We start from the raw sequence: 26,918 nt of genomic DNA, 5'->3' as shown, positions 1-26,918 counted from the left end.
ACAAGAAAATAATTTATGTCTGTGGCTGTGCTTTGTTGGTGCCCAAACTAACACCACTTAAACCCAGTATCCATACAATACAAACTTTAATGAAGCATTAATAATGCTGTTTATTTCTCTTACTTACTGTCTGCATACATATAAGTAGTAGTTTAAGTAGTAATGTAATGTAGCAATATAATCATTATTCTTGTAAGTATAATTTCATTAAGCGGCACAGTGCCACAGCATTAGCCCTGAGAGGTTGAGATATCAAAATGCATAATAAGGCTTATTTTACCTCTAGGGAATGATATTCATCTTTACATCTTTAGACATCTTTACCTCATGTTAAATGCCGTTTCTTCACTAGATGCTCTTTATGAAGCTATATGTAACTGCATGCAAGCTTTTTTTCCATAATAACAGCTTGATAGGGTATATACACTTATACACTACAATATTATACCGCTTGATGAGTGCAGTCTTGTCTACAGTAGAATGTAGATGCATGGCAAGTTCCATACGTCTAACGCATTTGGGTGTCTACAATCCTTACTGAATACTGGGTTTAAACAGGGAGGGTTAAAGTGGAGTAGTCAAGGATCCTTGGTTTAAAGGTGTGACGGAAATGTTGGAAAATAAAAACGTTCTAAAGACTATCTGGGTTGGAATTTCAGAACCTTGAATGGTTGCGGAATGGAATTTTTTGTTAAAATGTACAAAAGCTCACACCTTTAATGGTTAAGTAAAGTGTTACCATGATTTCTTACCTTTGGTCTTAGGCCTAGGACTACTGAACTTTGAACATCCTTCACCCATACGTTACACAAGTTTCCACTTCCTGTTCACTAATGTGTCAGCAGTTATGTATGGATACTGTCTTTTAGGTTGTTGACCACCAAAACAGCAATTTCCACTAAGGCCCATATTTTGAGAATTAAGCTACCCCTATTTTTATGGTTTACAGTTGTGAGCATATTACTGGCAGAGAGAGTCAACTGAGAGTCAACAGTTCAACTTCTGAGAGTCAACAGTTTGCGTGATAGGCGACTCACAGGACATCAGCTTCAAGCACAACTCAATAGTGAGTTGCAGGTTTGACAGGTCGAGTTGCAGCAAGAAAGCCGTTGCAAAGATGTTACAATAAGAAAAAGAGGCTTGCCTGGGCCATGAAACACCGCCAATGGACTACTGAAGACTGGAAGAAGGTGTTATGGACTGATTAATCAAAATGTTGGTTCATCATCACACAGGATTTTTGTATGTCGTAGAGTAGGCAAAAGGATAGTTCCTCAGTGTGTGATCAACTGTCAAACATGGAGGAGGACGCGTGATGGTCTGGGGTGGTTTAGCTGGATCCAGGGTTGGTGACAGAGTGACAGGCACCCTGAACCAGAACGGCTACCTCAGCATTCTGCAGCGCCATGCAGTACCCTCTGGTTCATGGGCCTAGCTGGTCAGGGGTTCATCCTACAGCACAATATGGTAAGCTTGAAAACATGGAGTGGCCAGCAGTCTCCAGGCTTAAACTCCATCGGGGTGTTCTTTTGACCGGTATATACTATTAATATATGAATATATTTTTCATACCCCTGGCAAATATTGATTTAAAGTTGATTTGCTCTTGACTGATATGTTTGTTCTGACTGAAAATGACACTGCCACATGATAAAAGATTCTAAGACAATGTGGTAGAAGCATGGAATCATAAAAATAAGTGTTTTTGTCATTTTTAACATTTTTATGAAAAATGGTGTGTCCAAAATTATTCATACCCTTTTTTTAACAATCACTGGAAACATCTTTATTTGCATTCACAGCTTTCAAAATGGTTCATATAATACCTACCAAGCAACCCGGGTTTTGAGGCAGGAACGATTATTTGCCATCACTCTGGCCTCGTTCTCACTTTTTTGACAGATTAAGGTCTGGACTATGGCTAGGCCACTCTAAAATATTGATATTGTTCTCTGTTAACCATTTCTTGGCTTGTTTGGCTGTATGTTTTGGATCATTGTGTGGTTTAATGGTCCAATGCCGCCTATTGCGGCAGGTCTCTCGGCACATTGCCTGATCTTTTCCTCCAGTATCTGAATATAAATATATTATATATATATATATATATATATATATATATATTATATAAAAGTAAGATTACCCAAAACTGAAAAATAATGTACATTTCAGAAGTATGAGTAGGCCTACCTAAACCTGTCAGATGGTTACATGACAGGTACAAAAGGTGCTTTGTATTTAAATGTAGACTAGTTTTCTTAAAAAATCTAGAGGGAATGGGGTAGTAAATACATTTAACTTTTTTGTTTTAGTAGGCCTAATAACTTACACGCAGGCTTTATCACAATACTGCGATCGTCTACTCATAGGATGTTTATTCATCCCACAGTCATACAGGATAAATGAAATCAACGGAATATACGTCAGCTGTTTTTTCAGTTTTAAGTCATTATGAAATTATTAGTAGGAGTGGTTTTGGGATTTCCTTAAGTTTGAATCTATATAAATATTCGGACAAAACGTGTTCATTACTATCTTCTCTGCAAAATGCCTTCCCTACTGAGTAAGAGAAGCGTCAAAACTTTCTCAGGTTCTTATTGGTTCAATGGGTGGGTTAGGCAACTCCTCGATACTTTCTCTCATCCTGCTTCTCACTTTCTTCATTGCAGGCTCACTTATCTGCGCGCTTCTTGCTGCTACCCTCTCGTTGACGGAAGGGAAGTCAATAGCCTACGTAGTAGAATCTGGAGACGTCTCGGGAGATGAGTTTGAAGCCAAGACAGATAATCCAGTGGTCAAGACAGCGTCACTTCTACAGGAGGAGGTGGCTATACTGAAGGCAGAGGTAAACATAAAGTACTGCTTAAGAGTCGTAAGTAAGAGTCGTAGTAGCTATTTTTGAAAATCACAATATGCTTTGTTCGATGTTTTTTTTTCTCTCTCAGTTCAATTCGAACTTCTCGGACGTAGATGACACATATGACATCAAATCACCAATCAATAGCATATCTGATGGATGCTTCCCTGGCAACTTCAACAAGGTAGGCCGTGGCATTAAATGTTAGGCTTTGGACCGTGTTGGTCCAAATAGAAACCACTACTTAAAAAATGATATTTATATTATTGGTTTATTTGATAGGTACCATGCATATTTATGAACATTGTTGTATAAAAACACCATGTAAATATGCCCGAATTAGCGTAAAGGTAACCACTTTCCATCTGTAGTCCCTAGGCAGGTGCCATATGACTAACATAGAGACAGCCAGCAGTCATACAGCACTCATTCACTATAAATTAATTCAACATGTTTAACTCATACCGTGTTCATTTGCAGTCCAGATGCTTGAAAAGGATCGCCACTGGCATTCTGCAGTATGTGAAACAGATGCAATATGTCAAGGAGGAATTCCAGTCCACTCTTGTTGATGGAATCATCCACAGGACCAGTACACTGCAAAACCTCGTCAAAGATTTGGTAGGCTAGGCTTGTTATTTGTTGTTTTAATGTTCTGTTTGGCTGTCTGCAGAATTGTTCTGGTTTAATCCAAACTTTCACTGCGTAATCTAAATCGGCACATTATGCCTAATGATCGTCCATCATCTTTACCAAGAGACGACCCAACCCACTATTGATTGTAATTCAGTTGAAACGCGAATTGCCCCCCTGAAGACTCATAGGCCTAATCTTATGTGGACTTGGTAAAGAGGAATTTATGAGCAATCAGCATTTTTGAACTCCAAGACATAGGCTTACAGAAAAAGAGAAAATAGAAATGTGATTGTCAAGGTGGTGTAAGCTTCTTCTATTCTCTGTAATAATGGTTCCATCGGTGTCATCACAGCAGAAACCCAAGGACAGGGCCGATGATGACAAAATTTCCGAGGACATTCTCCCCAAAGATAGCCAGTGGGAGAGGAAGACGGTAACGAAAGCTATCCTGCGTAGCTTTGACCAGTTTCTCATTGATGCACATCGAGCTCTGCGCCACATTACCCGGACCAGGAAGTTTGGCGAGAGAAGACATCAGCTACCTCATGAGTTGACACCTTTAAATTAACTTGAAAATAACTTGAAATGCCCTATTTATGTTCTTTTTTTGCACATTTATTTATTTGGTTATTTATATAATAAATTATTGTATTGTATTATTATATTATTTTGTATGTATTTTTCTATTCTATATGTAATCATTTGACTATGATGCACTATGATGACTATGGAACTGTTTTGTAACTTGTTTGTAACATTAAAGGTCTCTAAAACAACAGTCAAAAATGTTTGGACTCCTCTTGTTGAAATGGATCATTTTATCAACATTCAAGGAATTTATTGGGCAAATAAAACACAGACACTTATCAAAATGGACAGACATGTATACAGCACAATCCTCAATGACAAAGACAAGCACTTCATGGACATAATTACCTACACCTGCTGACACTTTCAGAGTAAAGTATTACAAAAAAAAAAAACAGTCTCTTAGGAGACAGAACTGACATTGATGTATATCACCAGGCAGTAGACTAAGGTTGTCCTTTACTGGACATTGTATTCCAGTACAGCAGAGGGTCCAGTTGGCTGTGGTGTGTCCTCTCAAGAGGTGCCTGGTGTGTCCATGGGGTTTTCGCCGGCAGCCATGGGTGGAGATGATGGTGTGGTGAAGATGGCTTACAGTGGCTTGATCTCTCATTGTCATCACTGCAAGCTCTCAGCCCCACAGCAAACTACACCAGAGAGGGTGGGGAGTGAGAAGAAAGAAGCACTTTATAGTGGTGAATCCAATAAACAAACCTCGCTCAAAGTCATGACTTGACTGCGTAATACTGTTTGTTTATGTGCACTAGTCTGATTACTAGATGCCTTCTTCGCTGCCAATGGAAAGGTGGAAGGTTGTCTCTTAAAAAATGTATCCAAATACTTTAACATATGTTCAATGTGGAATGTGGATGTGCATCTTCAGTTAGTGTATACAAGCCCTTTCTACGTTCAACAAGGGCAAGTTCAATGCAGGGTTCAATCTATATTACTGGGTCATTCCGTGTCAAAACAGGACAAAATCCAGGAAAATAGTAGTAGTAGTAACACTTTATTTGTCCCAGAAGGGCAATTATTTTGCAGAGGTAGCATGCAAGGTTACACACACACACACACACACACACACACACACACACACACACACGCTTCCACAAGATAAGTCAAAACACAGAATTAAAATAAGTCGAAGCACAGAATTAAAAATAATAAATAGAAATAGAAGGAAATGGCTGCGGCTCCATCTCAGATTTTGCTATAATTTTGCTAAAATTGATTTTGTATAATTTTTACACTCATCTTGGAGGCCTTGTTTGGGCATTAATATCTTAAAGTATTATTCCTAGCCTGACCAAAATTTGCAGGATGGAAGACAAACACGTTATCCGTATGACTGGACCATTAAAAGTTTGTACTGCATGGCAATTATTTATTTTATAAGGCCCTTGTACCCACAGGGCATCAATCAGTTGAGTTTATCAATCAATTGAGGTCTCTGCAATAAATGCACATGAAGATATTAAGGATAAAAAAGGTGTGATGGCACTTTTTTCATGTTCATAGGACTAAAATGGTATGTGGGGTAGCTAGTAGGAACACTCAAATCAATGTGGGAAAAGTCATTTTGTGTATGAAGTGCCAATGATGTACCATTTTTCATTAAATACATACACTTACTTGGTTATATTCTACAGCTATGCATTTTCTTGTCCCTGATGTTTTTTGAATGTTTTTTACTTTATTTATCTATGGTACAGTTATGTGCAGAATAATAGCAGTGCTTTTAAAAAAAAAAATAATAAAGCTCAAAATCTTTACAATAGCTGTATAGAATTCCATAATATCAATGCATTGGGAACACTGCACATTCAATTTCAAATCAAAACATGACCAATAGCATGGCATGACCAGACCTTGTTTGCATTTTTCTTTACAAACTCAAACATTTACTGCATAAACTGAAAAATGTCTCAAGATTTTGCTTTACTTTGAATCACTGCACTAATACCTAATTGCACTACCATTATTTCTGAGAATTGCTTCACATTAGGGCTAGGCCTGTCAAACTCGATTCCTTTTAAGGATCCAGGTTATTCTCTCAGAGTCACTCACTAAACTGATCCGGGTTGAACGAGTCACTTGAGTCACTTGAGTCAGTATTGCTAAATCGCAAAGAAATTCAATCCTACGTTCAAGCAGTGCAGTGGGGTGCTTCATTTTGTTAAGTGCCTTCTCATGTTGGATGTGGATCCTTCATGATTTGAAACCAGGTTTTTGCAGTACTTGCATTTAGCCTTTAGAGTTTTGCTCTCCTGGTCAAAGTGCATCCACACATTGTTCATCTTTCTGGTGCTCATGTTCAGAAACTTTGATCTTATTGACAGAGAGGGTAGCCTATATTATAATAATTAATTATTTGTTGTTGTTTTGTTAACAATAGAAAAGTTTGCCTAGGTCTAATGCTACTCTGCTACAATGTTTATTACCACTACTATATACTAATAGTAGGCTACTAGGAATCTATTCTAATAAGTATTATAGGCTGCTAATACTAGGCAACTAATATTACTATTAATCATAGCTACTACTGTTAGGTAGCCTAATATAATATAATATAATATAATTTAAAATAGCCTAATATAATAGCATCAAAACCTCCACCCACTCACGGGAAAGAAAGCAGTTTGAGCCAGACTGTTTATTTATTGTCTTAACCTAGCCTAAGCAATTGACTTTCAATGTAGACATAGAAACAGGGAATTAGAAATGCCGGTAAATAAAATAAATTATTGTTATTATTACTACTACTACTATTCTCATTAGGCCTATTATTATTATCACTTTGACACGCAGTAGAAACTAGGCTACTTTCGCTTCGTCTACAGATCCACTCATGACAATGTAGCCGGCTGATTCGGAATGACTCGCACTCATAACAACATAACGTAACCCGGTCCGCCCGGCTGATCCAAATGACCCAGGTAGGCTAGCCTAGGCTACTCAAGCAACTCCATACAGTGCTTGCAATGTTCCTGACTGTCTTCGACCTAATTATGACCGCCCGGCACTTAAGCCAGGGCGTCATATAGGTTTAGTCAGATTTTTTTTTTTTTTTTTCTTTTTTCGCATGTCCAAATTTCCGTCAATGATTCCGGGACACTGAAAGACCGGGGTAGACAAAACTTGTGTGGGCATGTAACCCCATATGGATAGCATGGAACCATCGATTTTTCGTTTTGATCTGTAGCCCCACGCTGGACTGCACCCCCCCGAAGGAGGGTAGGGCAGACACAGTTTTCTGTGAATATCTCGAGAACCGTGAAGGTTTAGGAGGACCATTATTTTTTTGTATGTTGATCCCAAGGGGCCATGTCAACGCATTCCATAACCACTCATTTCATGTATAGCCACCTAGTTAAACACAAAAAAAAAATGAGGTGGTGTAATTGAAGGTATCTGTGACCTAACATAGTCAAAACTGCACGAAATTGGAAGTGTAGGATCATTATGACACCCTCTGTATGCACGCCAAGTTTTGTGGAATTCCGTTCATGGGGGCCACACAATAAATTAATTTATGTTACTATACACCAACTGGCCTGTAGGTGGCGGAGACAGTTTTCTGTGAATATCTCGAGAACCGTGGGGCCTAGGAGGTCCACCTTTTTTTTTTTTTTGTATGTTGGTCTTAAGGGGCATGTCAACCCATCCCATTACCACTTATTTCATGTATAGCCACCTAGTTAAAAATTAAAAAGCATAAAATTAGGTGTTTTCATCTCAATATCTCTGGCTGACAAGGTCAAAACTGCACAAAATTAAAAGTGTAGGATCATTATGACACCCTCTGAATGCATGCCAAGTTTTGTGTACTTTCGTTCATGGGGGCCTTACAATAAAATAATTTATGTGTACATTTAGTGACGTTACACCAACAAGGATTCCGGGACACTGAAAGACCGGGTACACAAAACTTGGTGAGCATGTACCCCATATGGATAGCATGGAACCGTCATTTTTTTCGTTTTCATCTGCAGCCCCCGCTGGACTGGACCCCCGAAGGGGGTAGGGCAGACACAGTTCTCTGTGAATCTTTTATGGTATGTTGGTCTCAAGGGCCCACATAAACCTGGCTCATAATCACTCATTTGTGATTTGCCCCCGTAAAAAAAAAATGAAAATCAGTAGGATTAAAAGAAAGCCAAAATAAATATTCATTATCATCATCATGGCTGCATTTTCAGTATTGGCGAAGTAGTCGTTTGTCCACTAGATGGGCGATCGTTGCAGTGAGGCGTAATTTTGTTGGAAGTTAAAGGGGTTGGAAAAAAAAACAATGGACGCTTCATACAAGGACTGTAATTTACATGGCGAACATCTAATAAGGATAGGGCGATGTTCACATGAAGTGTAATTCCCATTTCTTCTTGAAGCCCGAAATAAATCTGAGGATGTTTATCGGACATGCTTGGTTTTACTGCAGGTCGTTAATCTTGTAATATCAATAAGGACCTAGGTAATGTTACCGTTAAGCGTTGGTTGAGTGATGGAGGCATTTGATTTATTGCATTTGTAGAAAACTATAAATCTTGGTTATACCAAACAAATGTATAGCAGCACTGTTTGTATCTTTCGACTGTCATTTATTGCCGCGTGCTACAAAAAATCATTCTGTGCAATGGAAGATTTACCAACGTTACACCGGTCTGATGCAGTTTTGCCTATACATGCATTGAGACTGAGGCGCCTGTTTATTTTGTTTTAAGTGCGTGCAGGGTGTGAGAGGGGAATCGATGTGCTTTGATTACAGCTTGGTAGTTGTAGTCTGTGAAATTAAAAAGCACGTGTGTGAAGTATCCAAACAATGACACCTTCATTTCATTATGGCTGTTTTAGCAAAACACCTTAAGCTACTGTGTAGTAGGTCCCATTTAGAAGTGGCTACTTCATTTGCGCTTTCCTTGACTCATGGAGCTGCGTGAATGTTATTACAACTTTAAGCCACAATATGACAGTTTAAGTCCGCTTGATACTGTAAGGTAAGCCATTGGTTTCCAAAGGAGATTTTATTTGTGTCGCTATAGCATAGCCTATTGACAATTTATGTTGTCTATAGGCTTACCTTATAATCCTACCTGTAGCTTAGGGAAGCTAACAACTTTCTATTAGGATCTAGTTTGTTAGTTACCGTTTTGTCATAACTCCCTGATGCATTTTTGCATTTAGAATAGCCAGAGCGTGTATATCTCAATCGGAAAATTAAACAATATCGGTGCCTATGGACTAGGCTGGGTGAACCCAGCCTGATCTGCCCGCTATTTATTTTTTGATTTCTTAAAAGATTGAGCTTGGTCTGATGAAAGCCAGACTAGCCATGGACCCCAGTTAAACAATGCAAGGGAACATGAATCAGCCTATATTTGCACTAACAATAACGGACAAAAGCTCTTCAACTTTGGCCCGTTAAAATGTGTATGAACAGTCTAGTTTAACGCATTTCATCAAGGCCCATTTGGACATGTCAGTTATTTGCACCACTGGTTAGATGTAAAAAACAGCACTTCGTTTCAGACTAGGCTACTGTTACTTAATTTGTGCATTAACAATAACGTTTCAGACTACTGTTACTTAATTTGTGCATTGACAATAAAGTATTACATGAACTAAAGATGACTAAAATCTTATGTAGAAGAAGAAACATTCACAAAAATCCATCCATCCAAAATGACCTTTGTTTTTGATAGCTGTTGAAAACGGCATGGAACTGACAGAGATGTTTTTGTTTATAAATACATAAAAAAAAAAAAAAAGAAAATAACATTATGCTGATACCTTTTGCTTTTCCCAAATACAATGTAGCCTACAGGTGTAAAGTGACCTTTCATCAATCCAGTTGCAATGGATGAACTGTGATGAACTGCCCTACTTGTGATTGTTTAGAGATTTTAAAGGTTTTATAACAATTCTACATCTTCTTTGGCTATTTCTACAATCTATTCACCTTTTCAGCACCAGTAGGGTACTTTCTGTGCATCCGCACACACACACTCAGGCATGCCAAACAAGCATACACAAAAGTTTCAAAGAGTGGGGATGGAGTAAAATATGGAGACAAATTGAAGTGTGATTTATTTTCAAGGAACGGATGTACAGGACTGACTGGCGGTCATATTTTGTACCGCTATATTGGTACATCTAGTTGCATTTTAAAGCAACTCCATACAGGCTATAGCGACCTAATTGCATTTTAAAGTAGGCTATGCGTGCAGAATATATGTTATTTCATAAGTGAAAGCATGGCTTTTTTTGTAGATTTTCTTTTAACCTTGACGAGGAGTTACTCGCTCCTCTAAAGATCCACTCATGACAACGTAGCCGCCTGACTCGCACTCATAACAACAACGTAACCGGCCGCCTGGCTGATCCGACTGACCCAGGTAGGCTAGCCTACTCTCCATACAGAGCTTGCAATGTTTCGGACTGTCTTCGCGACCTAATTGCATTTTAAAGTAGGCTATGCGTGCAGAACATATGTTATTTTAGAAGTGAAAGCATGGCTTTTGTTGTGGATTTGTTTTTCACCTTAACGAGGAGTTACTCGCTGCTCTAAAGATCCACTCATGACAACGTAGCCGGCTGATTCGGCTGACTCGCACTCATAACAACGTAACCGGCCCACCCGGCTGATTCGACTAACCCGGGTAGATACTCAAGCATGAGCGTGCAGTTCGGACTGTCTGCACGACCTAATTGCATTTTAATATGCTACATCTAAATCTAATTATGTCTAGGCTACATGCAGAACATTGAATGTTATTTCAGAAGTGAAAGAATGGCTTTTGTTGTGGAATTGCTTTTCACCTCGAGAAGCAGCTACTTGCTCTTGCAGATCCACTCATGACAATGTAGCCGGCTGATTCGACTGACTCGTACTCAACGTAGCCTAACCGGCCGGCTGATCCGACTAACCCGGATTGCTACTCAGCCTCTCCAATCTGAGTCCCATGGTCTGTGAGTCTGCAATGTTTCCGGCTCTGCGGGAAGTTAACCAGTTATCTCGGACTGCCTGCTCACTCAGTCGCTTGAGTTGATTTGTGGATTTGTGGTTGCCTACGAAATTGTTACATTTTTGGCAGCTACGATGGCTAGGGCTAGGAGGATAGCTAATGTTGCAAGAGGTTTGTGTGTGGCGCTTTTATATCGTTTTAGATTGAATTGTAGTAGGACTCAACTGATCCGAGTTAATGATACTAGATACTCGCGACTCATGGGTTAATTTAAAGACACGGGTGAAAGATCTGAGTGAGTCACGACTCAAACTCCTTTAATTAGGGCTGTCACTTTACGTTCGAAAATCGATTGCACAATCGATTGGACCAACCAACACAAGTTTCGAAAACTAAAATAGGGAATCGATTTTAACCAAATATGTACACTATTAATTTTAAACGAATTAAAGAAATGAAAAAGATAGATGTAACAAAACTCAGGAACAAGCAGAAAAATAACAAATAATTCCGAAGTGCAGTAAGCATTGCGAAAGCTAAAAAGAAAATTCCCACCAATTTTATGCACCGGAAACAGCTTTTTCAATCGGCTGCTGTGCTGGTGTTTTGTCAAAAAATTGAGGACAACGGGATCAACCTGTGCGACATGAGAGATACGAGTGATAGGCCCTAATAACTTGAGGAGTTCGATATGGAAGCACTTCGGGGTTTGGGTATTTCAAACTATGGAGAAGGACAAAGCGGTATGCAAACTGTGCAGTCGTGAGACGAAATTTGTTTGACATTTCTAATTGTAAACGCAGCCACGTTGAAGCCTGCAGTAATGTTTTTCACTGATGTTATGGCAGTCCACTCTGCTTATTGTTTTTCAAGAATGTTACACTCCTATTTGTCATTGTGCACGAAACTTCACGCCATTGTGCGTCTTCAAGCGCCCCCTTTACGTTCGTCCTAATGCCTGTTAGTTGTTCGTGGATTGTCCTATATTTGGTGTTGAAAATTGAAACGTCTTTAGACATGAAAAATCAATTTTACAATCGATTCAATGAACAATTATGTCTCAAGAATCGAACAGGATTTTTTCACAAAACTGACAGCCCTACTTCACATCTGTGTTGCATGGAGTCGACCAACTACTGGCACCTGTGAACAGGTATTCCAGCCGTGGACGATTGAATGACATTCCACAATTCCTCTGCATTTCTGGGTGGTGTACTGGTTAGGGCTTCGAGCTTGTAACCGAAGGGTTGCCGGTTCGAGCCCTTGAGCAAGGCACCTAACCTCTCACTGCTCCCCGAGTGCCGCTGTTGTTGCAGGCAGTTCACTGCGCTGGGATTAGTGTGTGCTTCACTTCACTGTGTGTTTCACTAATTCACGGATTGGGATAAATGCAGAGACCAAATTTCTCTCACGGGATCAAAAGAGTATATATACTTACTTACTTATTTCCTCTTCAGCATAAGACAACATGACCTTTTCAAATATTTTGATGTATTGAAACCAGGGCGTCTGCCACTTCGGATCTTAGGCCAGCTCGTAGCGTAGGCTACTGAAACTGATTTGGAAATTGTTTGTAGCCTATGCGTAATAGCCTATTTTGCCTGTCCATGCCTTGTCGGGATTTTAAATGTTTGCGTAATTATAGCCTATTCTATGTAGAAGAGTTAAACGGGAAATTTGAGATAGGCCTTGTCAGCAACAGACAGGTTTGTTTATAAACAGGGTTGGAATTATAGCGCAAGCCTTTGAAGATCTCCATATGGATAAAACTTAGGCTACAACCAGGTAAGGAGTTTAGCACATATCCAGAAATATTTTTGATAAGAAATTATTTATAGGCATAGGTTAGGCCTACAGTAAGTCTGTAGGCTATGGGATGGATAGCCCATCTAAATGTTTTTGGATGCGCCTGTGATTTATTATTTTTGGGCATAGCTACGGGTATAGGCTAAATCAAGGGGAAATAATGAGTACGTCTATTCTAAGGTAAAGTCCACAAAAATAGACTTGATTGGCCCGCCAAACACTGCTGGAACTTTAAGAACGAATGATATTTTGCGTTCCGAACCGGTTCAGGACCGATATGTTGGTGGCGGAACGCATGCAAGAACGAAAACGTTAAACATAGGCCTACCTGAACCGTTCGGAACGGAACGTTTGAAAAATAATTTTGTTTTCAAGCCCCGATTGAAACTGATCCATGATCTCTGGTGTGCGATAAATAGGTCCAACACCACAGTATGAGAAACATCCCCATAACATGAATTGTGCACCACCATGCTTTACTGAATTCAAGGCACAGTACACTGCAAAGACAGTAAAGCATGGTGCACAATTACGTTTAATTAATGTTTAATCCTTAAAATCTTCAAGCTCATTATATGTGGAGAGCTCAAACATTAATAAGATGTATGTAAAGAAAAATAATTTGCACTTTTTTTCCAAATCTAGGGCATCAAATCTAGGGAAAATCATACTGAGAACTTGGTTGTTCCCTACAAAGTTTGGGCTGCCTATGAATAATATGTTTCATTAATATTAAAGGTTGTATCAGCGATTTTAGGGCCAAAAAAGGTCCAAACATAAATAATCACATTCATCTAATCTTTCCTAACGATCTGCTTGCTGCCTGCCCCATAAAACATGTTGGTACAGTTGACTGGGCTAAAGAGAGATTGAATAGTCAAAAAAACGCATCTCTGTAGGCAGCCTAGGCTCCGAGATCTGTATACAAACATTGCTACCAACAACAAAACAATGGCAACCACTCAAAGGCAAAATAGAGTGTTTCAACCAATAACTGACGAGATGTGCGTTTAGGAGAGTTTCAATTGCACGGGAGGGAGGGGGAAGGAGTAGCGAGCTAGCTCTCTGTTTTGTTTGAACATCTATCGATGATACAACCTTTAATGCTCAAACATTGCTTCCCAGACAATGTGATTTTCAGGCTGTAAAAAAGAAGTAATTTCAAGGGCTGAAAATAATAAGCATGGAAGCCAGCCCGAATTGAGCCCCGCCCACAGGTTGGAAAGTTCGATCTGGGCTTGTTCCATTGAACACCAGTCTCCACAGAGATATTCAATCTCTCTTTAGCCCAGTCAACTGTACCAACATGTTTTAAAAACAACTGTTCCTGTTCCAAAGAATTCACATCCTGCCAGCCTGAATGACTACCGCTTTGTTGCAATGACATCTATAGCTATGAAGTGCTTTGAGAAGAGAGTTAAAAACTACATTTGCTCCTCATTGCCCCAAAATCTAGATCCCCTGCAGTTTGCCTATCGGTCTAATAGATCTACTGATGATGCCATTAATTTTATACTGCACACTGAATTAGCCCACCTTCATAACAGGGGAGGGGATTATGTGCAAATGCTGTTTATAGATTTCAGTTTGGCATTTAATACAATCAAACCTGTTACACTCATCACTAAGCTGGAAGATATTGGACTGCATTCATCTCTGTGTAAATTTATTTTTAATTTATTTTTCTTGACTGGTAGACACCAGGTGGTGAGGGTGGGTAGCCACACCTCTTCATCCCTTACCCTCAACACAGGAGCACCACAGGGCTGTGTTTTAAGTCCACTGTCCTTTACACACATGACTGTATGGCAGTACATGACTCAGACACCTGAAGTACTTATGCTACCTCAGCAATTACTTAAGAACTTTTACAGAGCCACCATTGAAAGTATTATCACTGGGAATATAACAGCTTGGTATGGAAACAGCACTCAGCAAGATTGTAAAGCCCTAAAGAGAGTAGTGAGATCAGCTGAACGCATCACCAGGAGTGCACTACCCAACCTAGAGGAAATATATACATCAGGAGATTAAAGGGACACCAGGCAACATTTTCGTGTTAATTACTCATCTTCGAAAGTCGGTATATGGTTAAATGACTCATTACAGGGCGAATGAAGACATAAGAAAAGGAAAAGAGCTTTAGACCGAGCGAGGGGGAGTTTCATAGAGAAAAAGCATCAGGCTTGCCTGGTGTCCCTTTAAAGTCCAGAGTAAAGAAAATCACCAGAGATCACCCTAACAACTGCCCGCTTCTCTGCCCTACACTCTGGGAAGAGTTATTGCTGCCTGAGGGCCAACACAGAGAGAATGCAGAAAAGTTTTCATCCCCAAGTTATACGGATACTGAATGAGGACTGTAGCAAGAACACAAGCATGTTGGAAACACCTCATGCACTTTAGACATTAAATGTTATTCTTTTTTTCTATTTATTTACTTATTTATTTACACATTACACAGCCATGGAGACAGTGGAGAAATCATTTCACTACATATACACTTTATAATTGTATGTGACTAATACATTTGAATTTAATTGATTAGAATAGAATTTGAGTATAGTCAGGCTAGAAAATACTATGAAGACATGGGACCCATTCTTGACAAGGTTTGAACAAAATTTTAGATGCTGCAGCAACAACCTTATCTGATTTGACACAGAGTGACCCTACTGAACATCCTTCTATCATCCTTGTATGCAATGTTACAAACATGAACAAAATCCTACGAATTTACAACGGAGAGCATCATGCCTTCTGCCTAAGCATGTCGTATCCCAATCTCTTTCTCTCACGCAGGCAGGCAGACAGACAGACAGACAGACAGACAGACAGACAGACAGACAGACAGACAGACAGACAGGCAGGCAGACAGACAGACAGACAGACAGGCAGACAGAGACAGACTACCTTATTAGTGAGGGCTCAGGCATGCCAGGATCAGCTCCTCGTTTGAATCCTGTAAAATCAAACAACCAAAAATATTTGATTTTCTCATTCTGAATCTTTTAAAGCTGGCTTTGAGGTTCAAATGACTGATTTCAATAACAAATATATTATCAGAGGAAGAGATGCAGTCTTCGCTCAGAAGAAAGGACATACATAGGATAGATGTTCCTACCATGCATGGATCCCAAAGGTACCATTTCATGCATAGATAGAACAGTGTTGAGCAAGCGTTTTAATTTCTGGCTTCAGAATAGGGAAGCTTTCTAGAGAAGTCACCTTAGCCACCCCAGGCAATTTGTCGCTTTTTTAACTCAATACGGGGAAATTAAGGATTAGGGACCAACACCGTTTTGCATCAACACTTCAAGCTCTTATAGAGATAAATGCACTGATGATCTGACCACTTTTCTATGGATCTTTCTGGAGAAAAACATCACTATGCTTCCAATTTTCACAACCAATAACAACTTAGTACACCTTAAATGAGAACAATTTATCGTTAGTATCTGGGTCTGCTGATATCACAATCACTGACCACATAGCTGCTGATGGTAATTTTCCTAGTATCAGTTATCTGGAAACTCAGTAAGGATGATGGTCAATCATGAAAGGCCTGCACCGTACCACCTGGACATGGTATGTGTGGATTTGTTTACAAACTGGCATAATCTCCGAAAGAGCCATGTGGACTGACAAGGTAATATTACACAATTTCCTAGAAATAGTAGGCTACTGCACAATTGCCGTAGAGCAATTTGTGATTCTCCAGATCGGGGAGAGCAAAATCGAAAGGCTGGTCCTCCGTAGACGTGTAGGGTACGCTAAGGCACGCTATTCTTCCTTTTACAAATTAGCTTACCATCAAAATGTCTTTGAAGTTGAAAAAACATGCATAGGACGCCTGTAAGACTACATTTGCTTCCTGAATAATGAGGCTCCACGAGAATGCCCCATTCCGCCTCCATATCGCAATAAAGGAGCAACTATTCTGCAATAAAAACCCAGTCAGTAAGGCGCCAAGGTGCTGGCGTTTGGGAATCGAGCACAAACGGACAGCTTACAAAGTGCCAACACCAACTGCCATACCTGTCACTCACATCCCTTGCGTTAAATGTGCAAGTACAACCCCAAATCAGAAAAAGTTGGGACGTTGTGTAAAATGCAAATAAAAACAGAATGTCACAATATACAAGTCTCATAAACCTATATTTAGCAGCAAAAAGGACAAAGACAACATATCAAATGTTAAAAATTAAACTTTGGACTATTTCATGGAAAGTATACGTTAATTTTGAATTTGATGCCAGCAACATGTTTCAAAAAAGGTTGGGACAGAAGCATGTTTAGCACTGTACTGCTTCACTTCTTCATTTAACACAATTCTGTAGTTTAGGAAAATGTTTAGGAACTGAGGAGACCATTTGCTACAGTTTTGAGAATGAAATGTTGTCCCATTACTCCCCGATATTGGATTTCAGTTGCTCAACAGTATGGAGTATTCTTAGTCATGCTTTTCATTCCACACATAATTTGAGAAATTAGCACCTGGACTCTTCCTCTATGGAGAAATACTATTTAAATATGTGCAGAATTCATTTTGGCATTGTTTTCCCGAAATATTCAAGGTCATCCCTGGAAAAGACATTACCCGGATGGCAGTATATGTTGCTTAAAACCTGTATACATTATTCAGAATTGATTTGCTTTGCCAAATGTGCAAGATGCTCATGCTGTAGGCACTAATGCTCCTCCACACCGTCATAGAGGTTGGGTTTCGAACTGAGCGCTAAAACAAGTTGGATAGGTTGAATACTTGGATAGGCCCTCTCCTCTTTAGCCCAGATGAGTCAATGATTTCCAAAAAGAATGGAAAACTTTGATTGGTCTAACGACAGGACCTTTTTCCATGTTACCTCAGTCCATTCTAGCTCAGGCCCAAATAAGAGGGTGGCATTTTCTGTATCATGTCTCAATACAATTTTAGCTGTTACAATTTTGGCTGCAGTTTTTGAATTGAGTATCAAACTGGGCACATAGACAATGGTTATCAGAGGTTTTCCTGAGCCCATCCAATGACAGGTCTGGAAACAGATCTGGTGTTGATGCAGTGCCATCTGAGCTCTAAAAGATCACGGACATCCAATTTGTTTTTCAGCTCTTTCCCTTGTTTGCAAAGATTTCTCTGGATTCTCTGAATGTTTTAATAATATTATGTCCTGTAGATGATGAACTCCCTAAATATGTCACAATTTCATGTGAAGAAGCATCATTTGTGCACACAGGTTTACACAGAGGGATGAATACCCCTACATCTTTACTTCTAAGTAGGGCTGGGATAAACGATTATTTTTTAAACGATTAATCTAGCGATTATTTTTTCGATGCATCAATTAATCTAACGATTCATTTTTTCAGTTCGATTCGATTATCTCCCCATTAATTGACTAATAGCAACTTATACATGTTGATTTAAGTATAAATATAGTATAAGTATATATACTTTTTTGATCCCGTGAGGGAAATTTGGTCTCTGCATTTAACCCAATCGGTGAATTAGTGAAACACAAACAGCACACAGTGAACACACAGTGAGGTGAAGCACACACTAATCGGCGCAGTGAGCTGCCTGCTTCAACGGCTTTCGGGGAGCAGTGAGGGGTTAGGTGCCTTGCTCAAGGGCACTTCAGCCGCGGCCCACTGGTCGGGGCTCGAACCGGCAACCCTCCGGTTACAAGTCCAGAGTGCTAACCAGTGGGCCACGGCTGCCCAGATATTTACATATCTGAATGAAAAAAAAACATGAATTCCTTAACATATATACATATGGAATATATGTTTATTGCTCTTAAGATTCCAAAATAAAAGACTATACAAGTGCAAAGTAATGAAATGAATTCAGTTCAGTTCAGTAGGTGAATGCATTCAGTTTAAGACTAAGTGAGGGAATCCCTGCAATTAACATTAACACCGTTAAAACGCTGCTGATGTGTGAATGCAATTCATAACGTAGTTAGTTCAAATAACGGTTCGTAGCCTACTTCTTCTTGGGATAAGCACTTTTGAGTCTTGGAAAACACTTTTCCATTTACATTGGGATTTTGCAAACATTCAGAGTCAATAAAATGAGCCCTACATGAGTAACGAAATTGACAAGCAGATGTAAGTAAGCATGCTAAACTTGACATCGGAACAGTATTCTAACGTTAGCTTTGAGATACTGCTTGATTGCATAACTTAACTTAGTTTGGTCTCCTCAATGTAGGCTACTATGTTGTGATGAGACCTTAGCAGAGTTAACTTTAATGCAGCAGTTTTGAACAAATTTAGCAGCATGGTCCGCGATGCTAAAGCGGATTTAATAGCAATTTAGCCCACCGTGTTCTATGCAATGCTTCTATGTTGCAACAACAATCATTCAACAATCGTGAATATTTTGTTAAATGCACATGCAGAGGAGGAGCAGCGGGCTCCTTACAAGAGAGAGTGGCCGGGGCAAGGAAAGGCTGCGTGCGTAAAAAGCACAGCTCAATGATTTCGTGGCCCCCAGCCACAGATTAGTCAAAGTATGGGAAACACTGAAGGTGTAAAATTTAAAATATTTAGCGGCAAACATTATGCTTAATGAACCGACGCGCATATTTTGCGTCGACGTATTGTCCCAGCCCTACTTCTAAGAGACCCTGCCTCTCTGGGATGCGCTTTTTTTTTAAATACCCAATCGTGTTGCCAGTTACCCTAATTAGTTCATTTCTAAACATTCTTCATTTTGTTTTCTTTATCATTACACAACTTTTCCAGCATTTTGTTACCCCGTCCCAACTTTTTTTTAAACATGTTGCTGGTATCAAATTCAAAATTAACATATATTTTCCATGAAATAGTCAAATTTGTCATTTTCAATATTTGATATGTTGTCTATATCCTTTTTTGCAACCAAATATGAGTTTAAGAGATTTGCAGATTATTACATTCTGTTTTTATTCACATTTTACACAACGTCCCAACCTTTTCTGTTTTGGGGTTGTAGAACTGATACATGTTCAGATTTTTCCTTTCTGAAAAGTTTCCCATTTCTGGATGATTGACTGGGGTTTCATCATTGACAAGCTGATTTCTAGACTACATGCCCTGCCAATTGAGTCATTGGCTCTTTGCAGACTCGTGGGTGCCCTGGACAGTTCCTGTTTCTAGAGAAATTACTCATGGTGTAGTTGCTGGTATTCTGGAAGTCAAAGAGACTTGAGAGTCATGGGAAGGCGCAAGGGGCAAAATGCAGGTGCAGTATAGAAATGTGATTGGGCCATTCCTTTAGTTAATATCTAAAAGCTTTGTTTGTCTTTTATGTTAGGGGGATTTGTTATTTCTTCAAATGAAAATGTAACAGACAACATATATTAAACTTCTTCGACAAAGTTGTATCAATATGCTGCATTGAAAAGGAGAAGCTCTTTTCTGTGAACAGTCACACCCATTCTCAAATATTGTGTGTTTAAGCTTTTTTTTGGTTGAGACTGATAACAAGCACTCTTATTTCCTGTCACAGAAATTTCCTGACTAAGTGGAAACTGTTTGGCCTGAAATGAAATCCTCAAGACATGCTGCTGTAAACTTCCACAGAACATTTTCCCAAACACTGCTAATCTTCCAAATTCACTCTCCCTTGCTCACTTCTTCTTCCAAGGATCATCTGTGAAATTGCTTTGCTCAGAACAGATGAGACACCATTTAGCAAAACTGACAGCACACTCTTACAACACACTCTCATTCCACTGCCTTCTATCCCATAGTCTGTTGCTCTTCATATAATCTGCTCTCTGTGACGTGCCTGGCAAACCAAAATACACAGTGGGGTTGTAAATGCGATGAATCAAGAATTACTCCCCGTCTAGGCTCCATGCTTTAGGCATTCCTGGTGTATTAATAGCATATCCTAACCTACGCACCTCCTGATGTTGATTTCGAGTAAAGGTGATAATATGCGGCACAATGCAACAACAGTAACACGTAATAGCACTGTAACAAAGTCAACTTTTACTGCTGAAAACTTTTTTTTTTGGAAAAAAGTGTTTTTTAAGGCCAAAACTGATCTGATTAGAAAAAAGATGCCTCAATCGGTGAGGCTGACGCCAACTCAATAGCCCAAACCACTTGCACTCTCTCCCAATTCACCACCGTCTCCCCAGAATCATTCATGAGCATGGTTAGCACCTCTAAATCCACCACATGTTCATTAGACCCAATTCCAAACAGTCTATTTAAATAATTACTACCTGTCTTTCTCAGTCCCTATCTTCACATTGTAAATAGGTCATTATCAGCGGGTTCAGTTCCATCAGCCTTTAAAAAAACAATTATTAAACCACTACTAAAAAAGCCAAACGTGGATTCACAAATCTTGCAGAATTACAGACCAATATCAAATCTGCTATCTATGTCAAAACTACTCGAAAGCGCTGTTGCTGACCAACTCATAACCCATCTATCCCAGAATAGTCTATTTGAGAAATTTCAGTTCGGTTTCTGTTCCTGTCATTCTACCGAAACAGCTCTGACCAGAGTGACAATTGACCTACTGCTAACAGTAGACTCTGGGCAAACTTCCCTGTTGCTGGTCCTTGATCTAAGTGCCGCATTTGACACAATAGACCACACAATACTCGCTTAGAGAGGTACATTGAGATATAAGGGTCAGCTTTATCATGGTTTCATTCCTACCTGTCAAATAGATCCCAATGCGTGGACAACACCACCTCCTCTAAGCCTGCCAATGTAAGTTTCGGTGTGCCACAGGGGTCAGTATTTGGCCCTATTTCATTTTGCATTTATCTACTCCCGCTTGGCAATATTATGAATGCCTTCAACATAAAGTTTCACTGCTATGCAGACGATACTAGGGCTGGGACAACGCGTCGACAAAAAATACGTTGACGCAAAATATGAGCGTCGATTCGTCAAGCATAACGTGTGCTGCTAAATATTTTTAATTTTACACCTTCAGTGTTTTCCATACGTTGACTAATCTGTGGCTGGGCACCACGAAATCAAAACTGGCCACAACACATTGATGTTCTATGTTGTAGGCCTACTATTTAAATTAAAGATAAGATAAAATAATTTCATTTCCAAGACTCAAAAGTGCTTGTCCAAAGGAGAAGTACGAACCGTTATTTGAACTAACTACGTTATGAATTGCATCCATACATCAGCAGCCTTTTAACTGTGTTAATGTAAATTGCAAGGATTCCCACACGAACGTCTTAAAATGACAGGCACTCAATTAGACATACACTACTGAACTTTATTGAATGCTACCTCTGACTAAGAATGCATTACTTTGCACTTGTATAGTCTTTTATTTAAAAATCGTTTATCGTTAATCGTTTATCCCAGCCCTAGACGATACTCAACTCTATGTCCCTACTCATGCCAAAGACCCCACACAACTGAACGAACTAGAGGACTGCCTATCCAAAATCAGGAAATGGATGTGTACTTTTTACTGTTGAGTGCTGATAAAACAGAGCTCTTGGTAGTAAGGCCTCCCAAGTGCAAGAATTCAGAGGAACTTAAGAGTGTGCATAGATGGTTGCGACATCATTTAGTGCAAAACTGTTAAAAACCTTGGTTTTATTTTCGACTCGAGTCTGCCACAAAAACTGCCTTTTGCCATCTAAGCAATATTGCAAAGATTAGATCGATTTTAACAAAGCGTGATGCATAAGCTTTGATTCATGCCTTAGTGTCTTCTAGGCTAGACTACTGGAATGCCCTGTTTTCCAGCCTCCTTGCATGTTCACTTAGAAGCTCTTCCAAAATGCAGCAGCCAGGGTACTGACAAAGAACCAGGAGATATGATCATATAACTCCTGTTTTAATCTCACTCTACTGGCTACCCATAGAGGCAAGAGCAGATTTTAAAATCCTCCTTTTAACCTATAAATCGCTGAATGGCCTTGCACCCTCATACCTAGCCGAACTGATTAACCCCTATACTGCCGCACGGCCACTCCGCTGCCTGAGTGTCAATCTTTTAGAAATTCCTAGAGTCAAAAAGATATCGGCAGGACACCGTGCCTCTGGAGCACCGTACCTCTGGAATAACCTTCCGTTGCATGTCAGAGAAGCCAGCTCTATCACCACTTTTAAATCAAAACATTTATTTTTTCCAAACATTATGAACCATCATTATGACTTCCTCCATCTTTGTTTTTACCCTTGTACCACTTTTTATTTACATTTTTTTTGTACCTATATATCTGCAATGATTTTGTTGTGTTTTTATGTATTTTTTTTATCCTAATCTTTAATAAAATCCCTGTTGTACAGTGTTTCGAGACCATGTCTTGGTGATATTGCACTTGAAATAAAAAAATAAAAAAATGAATTGAACAGTTAAGTGAGAGGTGAATCCATCAACCATTTTCCAATTTGCTAAACTACAGTAGCTTTAAACAGAATTACATGCAGGCTGACCGACAGGCTGACTGACAGAGGGTGACATTCCTACTGCTCGACCGCAAACGCCGCCACCAGCCCGAATACGTAAAAATAGACGCTTTGGTAGTAAAGATATGTTATGATTAAGAAGATGGTCAGATCACACACAAATTTCATTAGTATTCAGGATGTGCAACCTTCTCACTACCCAGTACCCATAGCAGGGCCCATTCTAGGAATTCATCTCACGTGTCAATCAGAACGGCGGGGCTATGTGATGACTTCCTCTGTGACAAGCCAATTAAGTCTTGCCACCAAGCGTTGACATCAATGGAGGCCCACGCCATAGGGCACACTTTAATTTTTTTCACATTTCTTTTATAACACACATCCTTTCCATTTACCAGAAAGTGTAAAAACTGAAGAAAGCACCTCTGCCTGTACTAGAGACCAAGTTGCGTAGCCTACTATTCGGAGGAATTACTCCATCTGCAACCCGGGGAGTTAACTGAGAACTTTCACCTGAAGGTGGATGAGCATCTACAATCTACGATAAGAGAGCTGAGGGGATTCACATATAGTGAAAAAATATGTTTTCTTGTTAAGATCACAAACCTATGCAGTGTGAACCGAAACTAACACCTGAGGAAAAAAAGGCTAGAAAGCACATTTGCGTTTCCATGGCGCCGCTGGTGAACTCACAAACAGCCCTCGTTGCAAAGGAGCATGTGTCGAGATGAACATATATTTGCAAATATGTCAAGACCCAGTAATGCTACCCCATCAGAAGACTTTGAAAAGGTTTAGAAAAGATTTGTTTAAAAGACTACAGTCTCACACGCTCTCATATCTAAAGACAAGTCACAGATTGTATAGTCACAGACTGTGAATTTGCAACAACTAGGAATCTTGCAGGGTCATTTTTTACAGACTTTTAAAGACTTGTATACATGATCCATATAGTCTACTTACATCAAAATCATATTTTTGTGTATCTGAAGCATCGTTTCATGTGTGACATCCCCAAACTGCAGTGTTATGTAACGACATCAAGGTGAAGGTGAAGTGTTTGGATCCGTAGAAGTATTTTCGGGCAGGTCATTAGGCTGTAGAGTTGTTTTGTCAGGTGGAATAATAATAATTTATAAGAATCAAGATAACAAATAACCATGCTGGAGAAAGCTCACTATTGGTATTTATATCGTCCACGTCAGTATCTGCATGAGCCAAGACTAAAAGACTTGCGATTATAACACGTTTGATATTGTCATAACGTCACAACTAGAAAAAGATTGACTCAGACTGACTTACAACCGCTTACATTTAACAATCTAGATGACAGGACTCCAGTAAAAAACTCCCATGATTTCATTACAACTTTGGAAATTTAGTATCCGAATGAAATTGCTTGAAAATGTTATGGTGTACGAACAGCAGACGCATTGCCAACTCTCAACTGAACATAAGAGATTCACGATACTGGATATTCGACATGCCCATATTTTCTAACTCATTTGAACAGACTGCCGGTGTCAATCTTTTTTTGTTATTTGAAGATGATTTCAAGGAGGCATTTCATTTAAAATATTTGGAAGAAAGAGCTACTCTTTACCTTATTTACTGACTATTTGTCTGTGTAGCACCTACAGTTCGCCTGTTCTGGATGTGTGTGCCTTCTGCTGAGTTTCACAAAGCCAACAAAGTGCAGACATTTAAAATGTGAGGAAATACACTTGAGCCGATACCATATTGTGACTTCCCTCTGACCATATTAAATCTGAGCACATCTTAGGAGTTCCCCACATGTTTTTGTGACGATGCGAGTTTTGCTATGCAAGCCATGTCCAAATTTATCAATGCAACTCCGGCATCTCTGTGGCGTTTATAGGCATTTGGGATGTCCCCCTATCCACTACTGCAAATCTAGCCAACTGTCTACAACACACAAGGTCTTAGCTCTGAGACATAACATGGTCTTAACTATTTTCCTTTTTCTGATTATGCATAACCCACCCATCCACAATGCAATTGCTTTGATGTTGGCCAAATTTAGGCTGCATTTCATTTCATGCATGTATGCTACATTACATCTGTTTTAGTTGTGATTTCCCATACTCACTGGCAAATATATCCAGGCCCACTCAGAATGACAGCTTGCCACCCATCATGAAAATGCCCTTAATATTTTTCATAACATTTTTCTCTTAATTTCCACTAATGATCTTGAATGTGAATTAAATAGGGATTAGAATGATGTATTAGGCTAATAACGTACCTAACTAACCATATCCTAACATAACTTCCACATTTCCTTCGGCGGTCTTGAGCAAGTGCCCCCATCCCTCTCACTATCACGCACATAATTTCCGGAATGACACAATAATAATGTATTCAAAGACACTGACGGAGTTTTGAGAGGCGGAAACGGTGGGGTAAAATGGGATTGGGGCATACCCTACGTAGATGACTAGCTTGCGTGACGTCAGTGTGGCAAGGAGTGCAGAAACCCGAAAATCCGATGTTGGCTGGCGTGCGTGGCCTGGAGGTCACCTATCCACACTACCTCACGTTACATTTCAATGGCATCCCTCCTCACTGGACACTACGTAACTCAACATCCTCAACTTAACTTAAAACAAAAGAAGCCCGCATTTAGGCTAGAGCTGTAGCCGCACCAAGCCCACACTGGTAACGGGGGCTCTGTCCTCTATCTAAGTTTTCCTTCTGGTATGAAGATGACTCGTGCTGCAACTTCCATTCAACGCCGCAGACACCCTTTCCCCACTAACTTACAGTGACTAAAATATCCAAGATAGAGAAGAGAGAAATATGAGAAAATGGCATGCAGGTACCCCATGGCAGCATAAACACCTCCTTCAAACCCGGGAACTAGCCTAAATCTCTCATGTCAGAAATGGAACTCTCCAAATATCAACACTTATTTACGGCATCCGACAACCACCTTGTCAACACCTTACCAACGTCATTTGCTACCCGTGTGGCTAAATAGCTAGCAATCGTGCGGAAGCTACTTTTGCACAATGGTTTAACGGGCCGTTTTTACCTTTATACCTATCTCTATTTTCACAATCTTGACATTATCTTTATCAAATTAAGCATGAATACACAAACGTTCTCTATCGTAGTGAGAGGTGGAGATGAGCAAAGCTCACAAGCAGGCTGTTAACATGCTAACCGTAGTTAGCTATGGTGATTAACACTGCTGTTATATACCAATCATACTGACCCAAATATAAAACAGTGGGGATGAAACCCCACCGGACAACAAACTGCCCACACTGGAACACTTGCTGGAGCCGCTGTTTGGCTTCTTTGCTGAGCTTGACCATTTTTCGGCGATCTCCGTAGCTAGAGGTATGAGGTTCTGAAGGACATCAGATGGTGGTTGCGATGCGTGGCCGTAAATGGTGCCATGCATTATTTTACGACACTGTCGGATCCGATTTCCTTGCAAGCAGTCTGGCGCCATCTGGTGACAGTATACTGCTTGTGCACAACGACACCATCCGCTGCACTGCTTCAGATGATGGTTTTTATTTAATTTCACAGCGAGAGAGTGGAGTCACCTCAAACGGTTCCAATTATTTTCATATTTACAACACCTATGAGAATGTGGGGACTATTGCCATTGCACTCAAAGTCCTGCGCCAAGAAATTAGATGTCA

At 39.8% G+C, this 26,918-nt stretch overlaps 2 protein-coding genes across 2 annotated transcripts; one reads left to right on the top strand and one right to left on the bottom strand.

Annotated features, from left to right (window-relative positions):
- Positions 1-2,544: 2,544 nt before the first annotated feature.
- LOC125284983 (interleukin-6-like) lies at positions 2,545-4,058 on the top strand. Its single transcript, XM_048229166.1, has 5 exons — positions 2,545-2,560; positions 2,667-2,842; positions 2,943-3,038; positions 3,335-3,475; positions 3,846-4,058. Exons 1-5 carry the CDS (start codon positions 2,545-2,547, stop codon positions 4,056-4,058), a joined length of 642 nt encoding a protein of 213 aa, XP_048085123.1.
- Positions 4,059-4,529: 471 nt separating this feature from the next.
- Positions 4,530-26,664, bottom strand: tomm7 (translocase of outer mitochondrial membrane 7 homolog (yeast)). The gene is made up of 3 exons (XM_048230486.1): positions 26,480-26,664; positions 15,757-15,805; positions 4,530-4,725 (listed from the first exon to the last, which is right to left on the bottom strand). Exons 1-3 carry the CDS (start codon positions 26,580-26,582, stop codon positions 4,710-4,712), a joined length of 168 nt encoding a protein of 55 aa, XP_048086443.1. The 5' UTR covers positions 26,583-26,664; the 3' UTR covers positions 4,530-4,709.
- Positions 26,665-26,918: the final 254 nt, after the last annotated feature.

This window comes from Alosa alosa, chromosome 20 (assembly GCF_017589495.1).
Source record: "Alosa alosa isolate M-15738 ecotype Scorff River chromosome 20, AALO_Geno_1.1, whole genome shotgun sequence".
Taxonomy (NCBI): domain Eukaryota; kingdom Metazoa; phylum Chordata; class Actinopteri; order Clupeiformes; family Clupeidae; genus Alosa; species Alosa alosa.
Note: the sequence above shows the minus strand (reverse complement) of the source record. Positions and strands in the feature narration are given on the sequence as shown.

What these genes read in the sequence shown, in the direction of transcription:
- LOC125284983 (XM_048229166.1), top strand. An exon ending in TGGCTATACTGAAGGCAGAG is followed by an intron (nt 2,843 to 2,942) that starts GTAAACATAAAG and finishes TTTCTCTCTCAG; the next exon opens with TTCAATTCGAACTTCTCGGA. An exon ending in TCCCTGGCAACTTCAACAAG is followed by an intron (nt 3,039 to 3,334) that starts GTAGGCCGTGGC and finishes GTTCATTTGCAG; the next exon opens with TCCAGATGCTTGAAAAGGAT.
- tomm7 (XM_048230486.1), bottom strand. Translation starts at nt 26,582, where the DNA reads ATGGTCAAGCTCAGCAAAGAAGCCAAACAGCGGCTCCAGCAAGTGTTC. An exon ending in CCCCACTGTTTTATATTTGG is followed by an intron (nt 15,806 to 26,479) that starts GTCAGTATGATT and finishes TTGATTTTACAG; the next exon opens with GATTCAAACGAGGAGCTGAT.